The sequence below is a fragment of the Acipenser ruthenus genome, chromosome 42, assembly GCF_902713425.1.
Source record: "Acipenser ruthenus chromosome 42, fAciRut3.2 maternal haplotype, whole genome shotgun sequence".
Lineage (NCBI taxonomy): Eukaryota > Metazoa > Chordata > Actinopteri > Acipenseriformes > Acipenseridae > Acipenser > Acipenser ruthenus.
The window spans coordinates 10410541-10429847 of NC_081230.1; the positions used below are offsets into that span (position 1 = coordinate 10410541).

The 19307-nt window shown below is 44.2% G+C and overlaps 1 protein-coding gene across 1 annotated transcript; it reads right to left on the reverse strand.

Annotated features, from left to right (window-relative positions):
- Positions 1 to 229: 229 nt before the first annotated feature.
- LOC117401025 (activin receptor type-1B-like) lies at positions 230 to 16308 on the reverse strand. The gene is made up of 9 exons (XM_059011368.1): positions 16134 to 16308; positions 4448 to 4687; positions 3987 to 4241; positions 3295 to 3525; positions 2890 to 3057; positions 2627 to 2783; positions 2226 to 2350; positions 1814 to 1944; positions 230 to 1612 (listed from the first exon to the last, which is right to left on the reverse strand). Exons 1-9 carry the CDS (start codon positions 16222 to 16224, stop codon positions 1487 to 1489), a joined length of 1524 nt encoding a protein of 507 aa, XP_058867351.1. The 5' UTR covers positions 16225 to 16308; the 3' UTR covers positions 230 to 1486.
- Between the last annotated feature and the right edge of the window lie 2999 nt (positions 16309 to 19307).

Here is a 19307-nt window from a genome sequence, read left to right on the forward strand (position 1 = left end):
CAGCTAACAAAACACAACACCAGTGTCTATACATATCAAAATACACACACACACAAAAAAAACACCACAAGCCATTTCAACACAGGTTGTGTTGAAAAAAGATGCATAAAAATGCACTTTCCACACAATTCCAGAAGAAATCATTTGAGAGGGTTGCTGTCAGTAATGATTTCATCTAGCAGTTGTCTTTCTTTGTTTCCTCTTTTGCAGCCAAGATGAGGAAATCAGATTCTAAGAAACCCAATTTAATTGTAATAATCATTAATTATACAGCCATCAAAACGTACATAACAGTACAAAGAAACAAAGAGACAATCCAGTGTAACTCCTCTATAAAGGATTCGAGGTATTCATATATTACAACTTACAAAAATAAAATACATTAAAAACATGCCCTTCCCTCCTCAAACGACTGCAATCTGATCCACGGTTATGGCTTGTTAGATGGTTTGTTTTGCAGTTTGAGTTCAATTTGTCTACATTAACTGCCTTTAAGATGAAGTCTTCCCTTTTAAACAGTCAAAGCGAGTTCTCTCTGTTAATTTACAAAGACAATTCAAGTGTATTCAGAGCAGAGGGAGGCATCGTGAATCGCAGAATCATTTCTTACCAGTACCGCTGCCCTCTGCAAATTAAAAGGTGTGCAAACAAAACAAAAATCACATTTCCCGTTAAGATCCTTGCAAGCTGCAATTTCAAGACATTCCATGAACAACAACAAGAAAGCAGACGTATGAAGCCACCAAAGTGGGATTGACAAAGTTAAAAACCCAGCCGGGCACCTCGTGGAAGCGCTAGCGTTCGACCAGGGTTAGGGTTCGGGGTGCTGGGAGTCCGTGCAGATTCCTTTTTATAGTTCCCCAAAAAACGAATTGAAAGCCTTCAAAACGCAGGTAAACAGAAATAAAACAAAACAAAAACCCCAACAGGGACGGAGGCTTCTTCTAAAAGCACATTTACTGAAATCTGACAGTGGTGGGTTTGAAAGAAAGAGAAGACAGTAACATTCTGTTTGCTAACGCTTGCTATAAACACCCCTCCGTCCCTCCCTCTCCCCCCCTCAATTCACAGATTTCACATTAGCTCTAGTTACAGCGTGGCTGAACAGCCTTAAATATTATTTTAAAGATAATGAAATATCACATCCTTGTCCTCGTTCACATCATTTACACACACAGGTGTTTAGTGGGTCAAATACATTGCACATTAGTCAGTTTGTCTGTGTGATATTTGTGTCACAAAACTGTACACTTTTTTTAACTGCCAACAGAACCACGAGTTTCAGTCCGGCTTACCCAGTCCTTGGTCCAGAGGGAACAGTGGACAGAGGGGGGGGAACGTTTTTTAAAAATATCAGTAGTTTCGGCTAAAAAGGTGAGGTAGGCCTTTGTCTCGTGTGGCTTGACTGGCAGGTTTTATTTTTGTTTCGTCGTGCTATTTTTTTTTTTTTGTTTGGGTGATTTTTTGTCTGGTTTTCGTTGGTCGTTCAGATCTTGACGTCTTCCAGAACGCTGAGGTGGGAGAGGGTCTTCTTGATCCGCAGAGCCGTGAGTCTGGCCGCCCCATTCGAGTACCAGCACTCCCTCATGATCTTCCCCATCACCTTCAGCGCCTGCAGAGATACGAACCATTAACAAGCATACAGAGAGACACACACCACAGAGACAAACTCAATCCATTAACATGCACACACACACACACGCCATTAACATGCATACAGACAGAACCATTCCGTGTGCACCAATACACAATTCACAACATTAAAAACCCTGATTGGGTTCAGTTTTCGTAGCTGGACTGGGGTCATGAATACCTCGTAGCTCTGCCACCAGTTGGGAACGGTGGGCCGCAGTTTCTGGTCACACACGACCTTGCGCATCTCTTCGATGGAGGGGTCAGAGGGCACCAGCTCGTAGTATGGGAGCTGGTACTCTTCATGGATTCCTGGAGGGGCGAGTAGAGGGGTGAGTAGAGGGGTGAAAGCATCCCCCCCCATGCAAAGCAACAAGAACTTCACTTCTACCTGGGTGGAACAAAGTTCCTGTCTCACTGGGGGAGGGGGGGGGGGGTGGGTAGGGTAGGGGCGAGGTTTAGGAGCGCGAGCGTGCCAGCTTGAGGGGACCTGTCTCACAAGGAGGGGTAGGAGAGGGGTGAGGTTTAGGAGGAGCGCGAGCGTGCCAGCTTGCTAGGAGGGTTGGTTGGAAGCTTGTGGAAGGGTCTCTCACCTCCCGCACTGCACCGGCGAGCGATCTCCCAGTAGACCAGGCCCAGAGCGTAGATATCCGCACACTTGAACGAGTCGAAGTGCTTCATGTTGATCGTCTCGTCCAGAACCTCAGGGGCCATGTACCTGTCAATCACACACACAAGAAAGTTTAGCAGCGAGAGGAGGCCACTCGCGCTCGTCCAGTTCTGAGCAGCTGATTCATCTCACAACTTTGTCAAGTCGGGTCTTAAAGGATCCCAGCGTTTGACTCAACAACACGACTAGGCTGCCCTGTTCCATCTCCTCCCCACTCTGTGTGAAGAAGTGTCCCCTTCCCCCTGTCCCAAGTCTATCTCCACTTAAATTCCAGCTGTGTATCAAGCAGGGCACTGACTTAAAGAAGACTTTAGTGAGGAGCACCTCTTGGTGCCGACGCGCTGGTTGGGTGCGATGTCGATGGTGTCGGTCACAGAGTCGTGCCGCACTGCCAGCCCCAGGTCCGCGATGGCACACATGCCGTTCTTCTTCACCAGGATGTTCTTGGACTTCAGGTCTCTGTGTGCAATACCAGGCTTACCTGCAGGGGACGGTAAACACAGGTATTCTTTATGTAGCAATACTGGGCAAGTCATTCACTTATGCAACAGGAGTCTCACTTCCAGCCCTGACTCTTGCTCACACACCTTGCGTGCCGACGATCTCCATGTGCAGGTGGGCCAGGCCACTGGCTGCGGACAGGGCCAGCTTGATCATGCCCTCAATGGTCACGGAGTAGCGGTTCAGGTAGTCAAAGAGGGAGCCGTACTCATGGTAGTCTGACACCAGCCACAGCTGAGTCCAGGTCCCGTTGTCTGAAAGGAAGAACAGAAGAAAGGTTTGAGAACGAGACTTTCTACTCCTATTGCACAGCAGTTTCCCCCATTCCAGTTTTTAATATGTGCTGGATTAGACCCGGCATATAGTTAACAAGGTCAGGTGTGCTTACTAAACTCATGGTGAAACCAGGAATGGATGAAGCCGCTGTGCAACGGGACTCATTCCCATGCGTGCTCTACACTGGAGTGGGCGTGGCGCCCTGTTGCAGTTACCCTTGTTGTCGGCGGCGATGAAGCCCAGGATGTTCTCGTGCCGCAGCATGATGGTCTGGTAGATCTCAGCCTCTCTGAACCAGGAGCGCTCCTCCCGGGAGGAGAAGATCTTCACGGCCACGTCGCCTCCGCGCCACTTCCCTCTCCACACCTCCCCGAAGCGACCCTTCCCTATGATCTCCTGCAGAACGATGGTCCGGGCCACTGTGCGCTGCACAAACAGGGGGAGGCCTGCGGGGGGGAGAGAGACTGCTTCAGAACACAGTCCAGGGGCAGCACAGCCCTTTTAAAAGTGCACAGGAAGCACGCACACATTTTATAATTCCCCATCCTGTTGGCTAGTTTTGCAGACCCCGGTTATCACTAATTGTTGAGGCAGCATGAAATGAGATATATGTATCTGTTTACTTGTTGGCTTCTTGTTTTTGAAACTGCATATGCAACCCAGATGAAATCTGTATTTTGTCACTGTGTAAAAATACTACGAAGTCCGCATTTGTAAGTCAGCTGAACTTGATGTCGCAAGGCCCGCTTTAGAAGCGAAGCAGTAGCTTTTCACGGTTGTCATTAGTTACGGTGTTTGTTTTAGGATATTTGTTTTAGGATTTGATCAAGAGCAAAGAAATTCACAAAAACTCTGTATTTATGTGCCTGTGTGTCTGCCCGGGCCTCTCTGTGTGTGTCTGCGTTACCGGAGCCGGACCCCGAGGTAGACAGGTCGAAGATCAGGTCCTGCAGGGTCTTGTCCTTGGCCAGGTACAGGTGGTCGCAGGAGGGCTCCTCCGCCTCGAGTCGCTGCCGGTTGTGGTAAACGCGCTGGTGGTGCTGGAACAGGAAGACGGCCACGATGAGGATCACGCAGAGCAGGAACACAGGGCCGGCGATCACCACGGCCAGCTCCACCGGGCCCCAGCCGGAGGGCGTGTAGCCAAACCCACTGGGGGTGCCTACAAACAAACACACACATCACCCAACAAGCACAGCACCAGCACAGCATGCCAGGGGTTTTCTGCTTGATTCAAGTTTTGCTAGAAGGGTTAGTTTACATTGGTTTGTTTGATCTGCTTTACAACGCTGGCCTTTGCTTAGTTACACCTTGCTATGCTGTTATTAAGGGGAGCTCTTCTAAGGGCTGGCTAGTACAGGGGCTCACCGCTGGGCCGGCCCGGGTCCACGTTGTTGCAGAAGTCCGTGTAGCAGCAGTGGGTGTTTCGCAGGTCCTTGGCGCTCAGGCAGTAGATGGGCTGGCCGGCAGGCTCCAGCTCCCTGGCTGGGATGCACATGCGCACGTGGTGCTCCACCCCGTTGATGTAGGAGGTGGAGGCCATGCACGCCCCGTCCGTTTCGCACTGGAAATCCGTCCTGTCGCATTGCGTGCAGTTACATCTCAGGCCTGGGGACGGGAAGGCAGAGGGAAATAAACAACAGCAAAAGAACAAAGCTGGTTTCAAAACAGGTCAGCCTGTGGAAATAACGACCCATTGCATAGCAGTTTGATCCACTCCTGGTCTTCACTGAATTTAATAAGATGCACCTGAGCTTGTTACCTATACACTGATCAAGCTCAAAATAAAACCTGGAATGGGCGAGACTGCTGTGCAATACGAGTCTTACTTCTATCCCTGTGGTCCAAGGCAGCCCCCCTCCATTTCAAACAGTGTGCCATATTCCTCTATAAGACTTCTCTCCACCAAATGCCTTTGGATTTCAAAGCTGAAATGCCTACTTGATGTAATTCCCTGTATGGCTCAGCTTTGCTTTAATGTTACAGGGATTGCAGCTCATCATTATACACCAGCAAGAACAGCAGAGGGCGCTGTGACACTTCCTGAAGGCTGGTCCTGTACGCAATCCTATAGGAACTCTGAGCACTGCAATACAAGAAACTAGACATTGCTCTGCAGAGAATACCATGCATACCACTGCCAGACTCCCCACTACAAAGAACAACGCAGCAACACAGCAATCTTTCACAAGCTGGGAAAATGAATTCATTGTGTGCCTGTTTCATTGACTCTGTACACTCAGCATATCTGGAAAGTCCCCCTATTACTGTGTCTGAAACTGATATGATCAGTCCAAGGTTCAACTGGATCAATTCATTAAAAAAAAAAAAACAAACAAGAAAAACAAGAAACTTAACTTCTGATAAACCAATCAGATTAGGAATAGAAACGTTCAGTTTATAATAAAGGCAAACTCGATTAAGATTAAAATGGTTTCCCCATCTAATCCAGTTTACAAAGATCAGCATACAGGCTACTGCAGAACTGCAGTCACCAGACGTTAATGACAAACTAACAGACGTGACCTGGAGTGCTGGTCCACGTGGCCGTGGGTATACCAGGTGAGCCACAGCAGAGACTGACGATTCATAACCTCCCTCTGCTGCACGGACTGCATGTTTATCCTGTGACACAGCGCTACGAAGGCTTAAAGACTACTCAGTGGATATCTAAACTAACTGGACTAAGATCTGAGTGAGCAGATGAGCTCATCTTAAACAGCAGCAAACAGAACGGCTGCAAGCGACTTAATGCAATAAGAAATATGCAATTATTGTGAACAGGCTCAGTGATAAACATTTGTTGGGGCATGTCAGATCCTATTGAAATAGATTCCAGGATAGAACGAGATTGAGAGAGAGAGAGAGAATGTTTAATTATTCCTAAAGACTGTCAAGAAAAGGGGATTTCTGTTCAGAAGAAAATCACGCACACACACACGCGCGCACACGCACACAAACACGTCATGCTTGTGGACGGCTGTGAATACCCTCCTTCATTACTGACCAGGTTAATAAGGGATTGGATCAGTGCGCTGCTATCCGGGTACACGAGGAGGTTACTGCAGCTTGGGCACTGGTGTTGCAGGTCAGATTGATGTATGAAACAGGTCGATTTGAGATAAAGCACAATTCTCTATTGATTTGAGTACGTTTATAAAGGCTCTTTTTGGTTTAAGCTGGTTGGTAGTCAGTGCATTTCACATTCTATTGATCTCAGGATTGACTTTTCGCAATCCATGCGCTGATGCCAAAAAAACGCAATCCATGCCAGCCAGTCTCCGACTTCTCCGATTCTTCATTTGGAATAACGGCTGCCAGACTGCCACATAGCCCTGGGGTAGGAGTCAGGCAAGGACTGGCTTGTGAAGAAGCTGGAGCTTCAAAGAAATACACTTGGAACAAAAAAACATCCCCAGGCGTGTTTTATTTATTATGAAAAAGCACACATGAATTGAGTTTGGATGGACAGGGTGATGGCTGCCAATGAGCCTGCAGTTACTGTACCTCATACAGCAAGTACTGTAACATGAGCCCTTAGTAACACACACGGTTTATCTACAGTCTCTGTTGCTGCAAGGCAAGGGGCTGGGGCTACAGTCCACCTGCACCATGCAGCACATACTTTTCAGTAACCACACAGGGTCTTAAAACAGGCGACTTCATGGAATGATGAAATCAAAGGCAGCGCCCGAGCAATAACCCTGCCGTGGGAACAGCGAATGCTACCACAGTCAGACACAGATCTAAGAAAGGCTGTAAAAGATACAGACATCCCAGAAAAAGACGGGTCTCTTGAGAAATGTAGGCAGACTGTGCAAAGCGAGATGCTGGTCCTAAACTAAGCTGCTAATACACAGTTTCATGCAACAGTGGAAGAACGCTTCACAGAGCCTGAACACTTAATCCTAGATCTCCCTTTGTGACTTTATCGTCTCCAAGTCAAGTGCGAAGATGCTATCTGTCAGTCACTTCCCCTCTTTTTATAATCGTTTCCAGTAAATCTGAGCCCTACAGCGCTGCACGCACACACACACACACACACACACACACACACACACACACACTTTCTTAGGGCATGTTATTGAAGCCATGGTTTCAGGGCTATTAAACTTTACCAAAATCATGATTTTTGTTTTCATTCAAAATGTCCATTATTTAAATAAATAAAACACTAGCAGGGTTTACTGAAACGTGATGGCACTGCCTGTTAGGAAAAGGCCCTGTATCTATTATAAAAACCAGCTGGGAAAAAAACACATTACTAATATTCAGTGTTTTCCAATGGGGTTGGAAATAAGACTCCCACTGCTTAGCAGTACGATCCGTTCCTGGTTTTACTACGAGTTTCAGAAGACCTATACTCTGGTGCTAATCAAGCTCGTATTAAAACCTGGAACGGGTGACACTGCGACGCAACAGTCTCATTTCTATCCCAGCAGTCCAGTCCAATCTGCATCCCAATGAGAGAGACGCTCCTGATACAGACACCACCTTTTATTACAGCCGTCAGAAAGGGCTGAATCAGCTGGAATGCGGACAGCAAGGGAGAGCGGCGGTCTGGAGGAGAGACCATCGCACGACCGGGTTCATTAATGTGGGAGCAAACTCCAGTGCTGTGGCTTGTGGGCAACCAAACGTATGCCTTGTGGTAAGCCACAGGGGCACCCAGATCACCAAGCAACGTGTACAGTGCAATTAAACAAGACAGAGTCCGACAACTATGAATTAAACAGGGCTGCTGCTAATGGAATTGAAGCCCGCAGGATCTGAGAAGTGTGCAGAACGAGAACGTGGTCAGTCTACTGTACTGCACTGCACTACAAAGCTCCACTCCAGCCATCCAAGAAGAACAGCAAGCTAGTGAAGTAGGGATCGGTCTGCCTGATGATACTGAAAGCAGACATGACAGCATGGCAGGGTTCCAGAGTGAAGCAGCTCTGGAGTCATTACAGGAGTCTCCACATCTGAGAGGAATCAGAATCAAGTGGGGAGACCACTGCTGTTCTGTTCCCCTGCTGTAACAATTGAAGAAACAAGAGACAAACGAGTGTGTGCGGTTCGCCTGTTTTAAACCTTACCCTGTTGTCTTCCTTTAATTAATGTCAAGTTCATGGCCTAACCAGATTTCCTGAGCTCTGTTCCCCCATGAGATTGACTACTTAACATTTTTTATTTTATTTTTTTAAATCACAGGAGCATTTTACAACCTTGCCATGTGCAAGACATTACGCTGAAATCCTGAATAAAGCAGAAAACCTTAACTGGAGGTATTTAGAACAAAAAACAGGCAACCAAACACACAGACAAAGGGGCCAGTGTACGAGGGGTGCTGTAACAAATGGGGGGGGGGGGGGGGGGGGCGGGGGTCTGCTCTGTATCCCACTAATCCCACCTCTATAAAGACCTCTTTTGTGCTCAGATTAGGGGTTTGAACTGGGATTTAGCCACTGGCGTCTAGACAACAGCCCTGGAGCGCAGCAAGCTGCCCCCCCCCCCCCATTACCCCCTTTAGCTCCAGACAGGTTAATGTTGCAGGGATCAGACACAGAACAGCCCCCTGGAGTCTGGAGAGCTGTGCTTATATACTGCGCACAGCACGGGGGTTACCCCCCCCCACACCCCGTGTCTGCGTTAGTCTGCATTTCATTTCCTAAACATTTCAACTTTAACAATGTATTTCATATTCAATATTTCAGTGTCTTTTTCATAAAGTTGAATGATGAGCAGGTACAGTCTTATACACACACAGCTGCAGCGATTTATACAAAATGAAGGACTCCTAACGGTGACAAACGTTCCCGAGTTGATTACACATGTTTAATGCTATAGTTTACACATGTTTAATGCTATAGTTTACACATGTTTAATGCTAGTTTACACATGTTTAAGTTTACAGTTTGAATGTGTTTAAGGCTACAGTTTACACATTTACGAAATTAAAGGTTAAATAATCCTACTGGAGAGACTGTAAGAAAATACACTGTATATAAAAAGACAATGCCCAAAGCAGTGAAGAACTGGGTTCAAATGCGTTAATGAGAAACTAACCCGCACTGCAGCAAGGGGAGAGATTCACTTTCTACTACCCCTCCGGTGTTATCGATTTCCTTTGGAGGCTGACTGTCTCCTGCCACTCTCTCAGACTGGATCAATGCTGGGGGCAGGCTTGATCTCAGAGCCAGTCTGATGCATTTCTCTTGACGTGGGTCAAGCCTCTGAAGATTGCTGCCTCCAGCCCACTCCGACATTAAAGTCTCGATCAGTCAGTCCCGTGATGTTACTGTAGGGCCGCTGGTTTGTGTTGTATTGATCGTGTTGGCAGTCGCTGCCTTGGTGCTGCAGTAGGAGTTACTGTAAAGGGAGGCTAGCTTGGGGGAAGTGAAACCGCACACACACACACACACACACACACACACTTACCTCACTGCTAGCTTTACACTAGCGTCTCCTTCTTAAACACATGTACAGGACTGACGTACAATCCAAAGCTTGCTCCCATAATGACATGTATGAGGATCGCAGTTAACATTATAATGCAGCAACTGTTTAAAACCTTTACGGCTACCTGTGAATTTTTTTTTATTTTAGTTACTACAATTTTTTCATGAAATAACACGTATTAAAAGACGAGAATTAGCAGGGCTGGAAATAAGACTCCTATTGCATAGCAGTTTCACCCATTTCAGGTTTTTATGACGAGCTGGAACAGCCATGGTGTATAGGCATGCCCTCATTCGCCAGGATCGGCGCTACACAACAACAAAACGAGTCTTCATTCCTGAACCCTTCTACTTATCTCGTGTGTGAGTGGGAGTTGCCATGATATCTTCAGCGCTGCTTTTAATAAGCGATTTCAAAAAGACAGGACAAAAAACAAAAACCTGGTTTTAAAATGTGTCTTCCTGTAAAACATGAAAGGTAATCTGTATAATAAATACAGTATCCTGTGTTTGAGAGAGTTGGGATGCTTTGTACTGCTATAGCCATCAATCAGGAATAGAATCGGATCATTTCTTTATAAATATGTAGGCTGTGCATGCAGGCCTTTTATGAAGTATACTCCATCTGCAGCGTTGGAATAAAAACAAAAATATCTGCTTCTGCGTTTATTTGTTTTACAGCCATATTGTTTGTGGTCAGGAAAGCAAATAAGAATAAATTGTTTTTGATTTTATTTCAAGTTTTTGTAGAGGAGTTCAGAGTAAAATGACAGTTAAAATGCAAGGCTGTAGTTAATTCATGCCCCATAAGCATTAAAGTATGTACTGTATTTATTGGATGACCTCAAAGTAATGTTGCATTTTACTCACAGGAGTGTCGAAATTGGAGAGTAGACCTAAAACCTTATCTGGAGCACTGGGTGTAGTTCAATGATGTTAAAAGTTTAGTGTTGAAATGTTTTCCAAGTGTTACATTTGTTTAATATATTTTTCATATACATAGAAATGTACTGATATGTAGTCTCACCCACATTACTGCTTTACTCACAGCTTGGCTCGTTTGTGTCTCAATATTTGTAACAGTTTAGGAAGTCAGTTCAACGTCATCCGACTTGAACTACGCACACACAAAGCACCAAGGTGACCCTGTGAACGCACTTGGCTTTTAAGATTCCTTAAAACGCAACAGGGTTTAAACAAAACTTCCTAACTTGGCCACGCCCCAGCTGGAATGTCCCGAGCAGAAGCTAAATAAAGGCAGTGATTCTGAAGGTAGCGATTACAGCAAGCGAGGGCATCGTGTCCCGCTCACACTCGCATGAAGCCGTTGAGATCTTCCAGCTGGATTGAGTTCAGAAGACCGAGGTGTCGGTTTATTCCCAGGCTGGTGTATTCATTTGCTGCTCCAGTGACTCCAGCTTCCTGGCCAGCGTTCAATACCGGGAACTGTCTCTTAACAAGAACACCACAAACTTCAACTTCCTTTTGAGCAACAACATTCCACCCATTTTGACAAAGTTGAGGAGCGTTTCAGCGGACAGCTTTTTAGAAAAATATCTATTAGTACCACGAAGGCGGCACAAGCCCAAACATCTGAGACTTCTACTCATCTCTTTCTTTCATTTAGCCATTGAGACCGAGGTCTGGTCTACAAGGGAAAAAAAAGACACTTCCAATGTACAAACACAAAAACACGTGCGGTTCAAACTTCATCAGCAGCACAGAGATCAAGCACAGAATTAACAAGACATGCATCTATCTGTTCATGTGGGCTGAAGGAGAAGCATTGGCAGGAGGGTCCGAGCTATTCCCAAATCCCATCTTTAAAACCAGAGAAGGAAAATGATCAACTTCATACTATGATGGAAACAATTCCACGTCGTTTTGTTTTTCCCCCTCTACAAATAACTAGAAACAACTGAAACTTGATATGTCCATCTCCATTTGTATACCAAGCAGACAAACGCTGTGCCAAATGCTTTCAACAGTGACAACGCTAGCTTACTACTGCATGAGTCCCAGTCATACAGAAAGCATGCCAGAACATGCTAGCTTCCCATGCAAAATGCATAGCAACCATTTCCATTTTAAAAAGGCACAACGCAGAGTTAACTGAAGAACATCATTAACAAGCCTACATTCAGCCGTTACGTTGCCAGCTCCCCAGTACACACAGTAGGCTGTCTTCTTTTCCCAAATCAAGAGAGAAGCATCTTAAATAAGCAGCCATCTGCCTTCTGTCTAAAGTGCCTCCACCTTCACGTTCCTGCCACTGCTGTAGATGTTCAGTGTCTTCAGCGTATTATTAAACCTGCTGTCAGGGCAATTTGTCTGCTGTTCCTGAATTACTGAACTCAGGCTAGTCATTATGTCAATAAATCCAATTCAAGGCTTGCATGCAGAGGGACGTGTGGATTATCTGTAGCATACGGACATTGTTCAAAAATCTAAACGGTGCATCTCTGAACACCACCAGAGTCTGAAGCCTGGCACTGCCCTCGTCTCACACGCTGAAGGCACTTGTGTAGAAGTTGATGATGCTAGTATTTGTACACAAGCAGGGTCCGATGGAGCGATTTTAAACTACAGCACAGCACACGTTTGATCAGTGCCCGTTTATGAATCTTAAGTAGAACCAGCGGCCATGTTTGCATGGCAGAGTTGAGTTCTACTGGAATTCAGAAACTCATTCTATGCGTTGCAAGTGTCGAGCAATGATTGCCAGCTGGTAGTTACAGAACAGTTTCTATTTTACTTCTGTGCCTTCAGTGCCTATATTTTCTGAAAATAACTGTACGATAGATGATGCAAAGTTCAAGGCTACAGATGAAATGTGATCTTCTCAGTTGCCCTTGCTGTACTGCACAGTGGAAACTGGCCTCATCTCCTTCACGGACCGTGTCTTTTGCCCCTGGCATGGCATGCCCCATGTGTATTGTTTTGACGGGATACCGCTGTGAAGCCCCGTGGGTTGCCGGACTCACTAAAGCTATTGTTCTCAGGGACATGAGGTGTGACGGGTCTGTGCAAGACTGCGAGTAAAAGAGCCACCCCCGCCCATGCAAACACACCAGGCTCCCTGATACAAACACCGTGACAGCAAAGCAGCTCTCCTCCGGTTCACATTACATCCATTAGAACACATTAACGTTTCCCAAACGTGCTGCAGAACGGGCAGCTTCCATCGCTGCGGGGCTCCTGCAGGACAAGCTGCAAGCGAACATGGTCTGGTTTCATTCCACAGCATTTTGTAATTGGAGCAGCTACTTAGCACGGTCTAAAATGAAATCCAAACACAAATCAATCAAGTGTGCCGGTCATGAAACCAATTCTTAAAGAGTTTAATTTTTAACGTTTAACGTTTGCTATCGCACTATTCCTATGATGTAATAATTACCAGTGAAGGTACTGGCTGTGGTTTAGATTTACACGTGGATGAATGTTGAAGTTCATCGATTACAATTCAGTTATGCATTTGATCATTACTCTTGTTTTCCACTTCCATGGACCCCAAGAAGTTATGTTCCTGTATTTGTACCTGTGATTACTGCTGGTTATTTAGAATGAATACAGTAAACATGTTCATGTGTGTCGTGGTTTATGTTACTTTGTAGTGTAATTGTAATTATAAATTGTAATTTCTGTAGCGTAATTGGGACTATTTATAATTGAACAACATAGCGTTAGATTTGGATTTACAATTCCAGCAAACAATTCTGCTCTAATTGCAATTGCATTTATAATTGTAACTGAGCCCAGGTCTGCTCTGCTTTGCTTTCATGCTTCCTGTATTTTAAATAGAGACTCTCGAGCAGTGAATGGGAACTCCCAGCATTCCAGGATGTTTGTATTACGCAGTCAAGTCTGAACGCATTCCGTCCTCAAACGAACAGGATTGACTGTATGAAACAGAAACAGCCAACCACGATTACAACACATCCTGTACGCAAGCAAAACATGCTTGAAACCCACATCAAAGCCACGTTCGTGAACTGAACACATGAACAGTGCAGTTTCTCTTGTGGACACAACAGCAGCAGCATTTTCAGCCGTAGTGTTACACACCCCGTTTCAGTTTCCATGCCTTTACTGTGCCTTTACCAGCATTCATTCACATGAACAGTTTCTACAAAAGAGCGTCTGCAGTTAGGAACAAATCGAACTTTAATTTGCAAAATAAATTGTTATTTCTTTTCTTCTATTGAATCGTAAAATCAGAACCAATATGTGCAGACCTGTTGTGTTTTTAAAATAAATCATTACAGGACAGGTAAACGTTAGTATTGTATGGGTCTGGGACAGGTAAACGTTAGTATTGTATGGGTCTGGGACAGGTAAACGTTAGTATTGTATGGGTCTGGGACAGGTAAACGTTAGTATTGTATGGGTCTGGGACAGGTAAACGTTAGTATTGTATGGGTCTGGGACAGGTAAACGTTAGTATTGTATGGGTCTGGGACAGGTAAACGTTAGTATTGTATGGGTCTGGGACAGGTAAACGTTAGTATTGTATGGGTCTGGGACAGGTAAACGTTAGTATTGTATGGGTCTGGGACAGGTAAACATTAGTATTGTGTGGGTCTGGGACAGGTAAACGTTAGTATTGTATGGGTCTGGGACAGGTAAACGTTAGTATTGTATGGGTCTGGGACAGGTAAACGTTAGTATTGTATGGGTCTGGGACAGGTAAACGTTAGTATTGTATGGGTCTGGGACAGGTAAACGTTAGTATTGTATGGGTCTGGGACAGGTAAACGTTAGTATTGTATGGGTCTGGGACAGGTAAACGTTAGTATTGTGTGGGTCTGGGACAGGTAAACGTTAGTATTGTATGGGTCTGGGACAGGTAAACGTTAGTATTGTGTGGGTTTGTTTTTGGTTTTTTTTTAGACGTCAAGTTCCAACAATAACAATTATATAAAAAATAAATAAAAGAAAGCAAAGCCGTGACATTTTGATTTACAATAGAAATGCCGCCCCCACACTAAACCCAGACATTATTGTTTTGCAAAGACACGTTGTTACAACAGTACAGTTACAGTGACAAGTACCGAACGCGTCTGTCTGTCAAATCCACGCGTTCTTTATCAAAAAACCTTACCGTATGCGTGTGTTATTAACCAACTAATAATTACCACGGATACAAAAAATGCGTTGTTTTGTATTATTATTTAATGATAATAATAATAATAATAATAATAATAATAATAATAATAATAATAATAATACAATAATAATAATAATAATACGTAGTAACTTCTTGGTTACTTTCAAAATGTAGACAAGAATACAGATAGCATAACTGTTTATCATATTATATATATATTATATATATATATATATATTAGACACACACACACTATATATATATATGTAAGTAATAGTAATGATAAATAAGTGGTTGTAAAAATCCATCCCGCGGCAGCACGTTTATTACGGACAATAGAAACACGGTCGATTCGTGCTGTTCATCACCATTCCATAGAATAGGCTGGCTTTGTTAAATAACAGTTTGTTACACGTGTAGTTGGTTCACATCAGTTAATCTTTTTTAACAGTAAGAAATAGCATCATTTAAAACGATATTGATATATTGTGTCCAGTGGGCTGGGCGTGAAGACGGCTAGAAGACATTAATATTCTACGCAGGGCCTAGCCATCTGTGGTTCTGGAAAGAGACCACAAACCTGACTAACAAAAGGAAGGTCCCGTAGTCGGCAATTCGGATTCGTGACGCGCATACAACGTGATAGTCTTTTTTGCGTCACACTGGCAATGTAGTGATTTAGTTGCTAATACAGCAGCCCAAAATAAATGCATCCATCACAGAAATAAAATACAATAAATAAAAACAGTTTTTCAGCTACAAACAAAAAACCCAGGCCGTTTGAACTTATTAAACTGACTCGGGTGGGATTTCAAACGCGCCGGACATTTCAATTGATTCATTCGGCTGAAAATGCAACAATAACACGCGCGCACACAAGGGAGACAAACCTGCTTAACACGCATCATCATCATCATCAATAATAATAATAATAATAATAATAATAATAATAATAATAATAATAATAATAATAATAATAATAATAATAATAAGACCACACAGCCTCTCAACGCCTTTACACGCTTGAACACGGTATCACATTTCAAACTGCTTCTGTACGCGGATCGAAACCAGGCACAGATAATAAGATGTACCGATAGTACCAGATCACAGAACCCGTGGTATATAAACTCGGGTCAGAACGTTATTGATGCAGGTTTTAAGGAACGCGAGCGCGCGCGTGTGTGTTGCTATTAGCGCTGTAATAAATTGCTGTTTATATATACATTGTGTACTGTAGCAAATCTAGTTTGCAAACATGGCAACATCGATGCCTGTGCTTGGCCCGGAGAGCGCAAGTATTACTGTTTTGAATCGTCCGTTCAGCCGCTGAGGGAGCTCACCAGTACGCCATGTTGTCTGCTACTACTAATATTACAAGGAAATGACTGTTTTGTTTGTTTGTTTGTTCTGTTTTTTAAATACAGCAACGCCGTGATCCGGCAGAATCACAATAAGAAAAAATAGCCATCGTGATAAAAAGACAAACAGATCCCGGACTCACCGGTGCAGGTCCCAAGCAGCACAGCCCACAACACGATCGTGAAAGCGGTTGCGTTCTTAGCCATGTTTGCAAGATGCCCATTGCCCTGCATTGATACATACAAAGTGTGAAGCTGACAAGGCAGCCTGAACCAGACCTCCAACACAAACACACACAGACAGGCAGAGACGCGATTAAAGGGGCAGGCTGTTTAAAGGGGTGGAGGTTTGGTTTTTTTTTAGTCGACAAGAATCTGTCAGTCAGATCTATACTCCGGAGTTATATGCTGCAGTTATTGTATATTGCATTAAACAACGAACTGTAAACACCTTATAGAAGCTCGTAGGCGTGTCTGTTTCTTATAAGGGTTTAACATATAGTTAGGGTTAATATTCTGTGTTTCGGATTGGGCTCTTGGGCCGTACAGCTGAATTGTTCTGTGTTTCATCATGACATACCCATAGATTGTACTGTAGACTTGTATTGTGAACGAACAGATATTGTACTGTAGAAATGCTATACCCGTATCGGAACCTACTTTTACAATAGAGTCGTTTCTAGGGTGTAAGTGTTGCCATACAAGCCATATTATCTGTGCTTACTCTGACGACGTTGCAATGCTTTCATTATGGGGCTAAAGCTAAATTGCAGTCTATTTATAATATACGCTTTTATCAACAGAGTATGCATTTATTCCCTTGTTTGTGGGTTTCCCGTACCTCAGACACGCGTCCTTCCATAATGCTCTTAACCACAGTGCTCGCCTCAGAGTTAGTGAGGGAATGAGACGGACTGCTATTCTCAGTTCCTGAGAGCAGCGGATTCACCTCCCACTCCCGCCCGTCCCGTCCCGTCCCGTCCCGTCCCGGTGTGCTGCTGGACTCGAACATTATAGTTCTAAACCAGCTTCATTTTACACGAACGCTACTGTAATCTAGAGCTTGCAGGCTTCATTGTACAGTGTATGACTCGCACCCTCCCCAAATCTAATGTATCTGGTTAAAACTGTAGTGTTTGCATGCAAGACTCGGCAAGGGAGCAGGGTTCAGCACAGAGGTGCAGGGTACGGCACAGGGGTGCAGGGTTCAGAACAGAGGAACAGGGTACCGCACAGGGGTGCAGGGTACGACACAGAGGTGCAGGGTACGGCACAGGGGTGCAGGGTTCAGCACAGGGGATCAGGGTAGAGCACAGGGGGAGCAGGATATGTATTACTGCATTATAAATACAGTAACTTAATTAGATTGCCAGAGGGTTGCCATACATGGGTTCCTGTCCCACCCTAGTAGAAGTGAGTGTAGGCAGTAGGAGTGGTTGTCAGTTTATGCAGCAATAACCACAAATCAAGGGAGGTGCGTTGTCACATGCTCTGTGGGAAAGAAAGATGACTCCCTTTCAGCCCACACACTGCCTGTACATACTGGAAACTTTCTCATGAGTCTAAAAGAAATGCCAACAGAACCTTCAACAGGGTTACTGGGAGTGACAGCACAATGGGTTCAGAACACAGATTGTACTGCAGAACCTTCAACAGGGTTACTGGGAGTGACAGCACAATGGGTTCAGAACACAGATTGTACTGCAGAACCTTCAAAAGGGTTACTGGGAGTGACAGCACAATGGGTTCAGAACACAGATTGTACTGCAGAACCTTCAACAGGGTTACTGGGAGTGACAGCACAATGGGTTCAGAACACAGATTGTACTGCAGAACCTTCAACAGGGTTACTGGGAGTGACAGCACAATGGGTTCAGAACACAGATTGTACTGCAGAACCTTCAACAGGGTTACTGGGGGTGACAGCACAATGGGTTCGGAACACAGATTTCACAGCTGTCCAGATACGAGGGCTGGGATAACAATCAAATAGTCATGATATTATCCACAAACAGTTCTGTCTTTAGCAGTCCCATGAGGCTCCAACGTGATTTCCGACAGCATATGTTAACATGTGGCCCTAAGTTCCCGCCAGGACTGAAAGGGTTAATTAAAAATATATATAATAATAATAATAATAATAATAATAATAATAATAATAATAATAATAATAATAATAACCATGGTTTGATAACTGAAAAAGTGCTATCAATAAGTTAAACCACATGAACTTAACTATGATGTTTCATTCCCTTTAAAGGTAACTAAGAGTTTAAAATCTACATGGAGAGCATGACAGCACACACACCCTTGTCCCGGATATTCTGACCTTCCTGTTTTCAGTACTTTCCCCAGTGTTTCCTGCTACAACATCCATTCACTTCCTTTGTAACTGACCCTGCTGTGCACAGGAAACTAGGTCGGGTCAAGAGGGGGTCGTATTACCTGTAACACAGGAAGTTAATTAAATACCGTACAACACAACCATTAAAACGGGTCCCCTCCAGCAAACTGGTTTCACATTACCAACACGCTGCTCTTCATACGATACGTTTCCACGATACAGCCTGAAATACGCGGGTTGAATTCATTACAAATTAAAGTCTTATAAGAGTAAAAGCGCAGCGCCCTCTGGTGGTGAAAGCGTGGAATGTCATTGCCACTCCCAGCAGGCCGACGTGACTTCCAAGCAGGCACTCACTCAAACGCAATGCAAAGAAGCGCTGTGCTTCTCATTGCAAACGATCTCTGTCCGAGTACGAGTTGGGTTTTTTTATATCAGCGTGTTTTCATAAAGTCCCGCTGGCCGGGCAGGCTTCCTCTACACTATTTACACCCAAACTCCCAGATAAGAAACACTCTGAGATAAGATTAGATGCAGCCTCCGCGCTACAAGAAGCAGGGAGGAAGGAGACCGCGCTTCTTTGAAGGCCAGCTCTTTGTAACGGGGGGGGATGTTTTTATTTTCTACAAATTAAGTTTACATTTATAAAGAAGCTAAGTGCCCGAACACAAATAACAATTACATAGATTCTAGAGTTTATTACATGTATATAAAAACAAATTAAACGTTTAGAAAGAAAAATGTCATTTCAGTAATATAAAATGGTCACTTCTGTAAAATGAAAACAAATAAACTGAGGATAGTGAATTCTCTTTATTACATTATACACACACACACAGAATTCTGTATTTACTGAGGATAGTGAATTCTCTTTATTACATTATACATACACAGAATTCTGTATTTACTGAGGATAGTGAATTCTCTTTATTGCATTATACACACACACACACAGAATTCTGTATTTACTGAG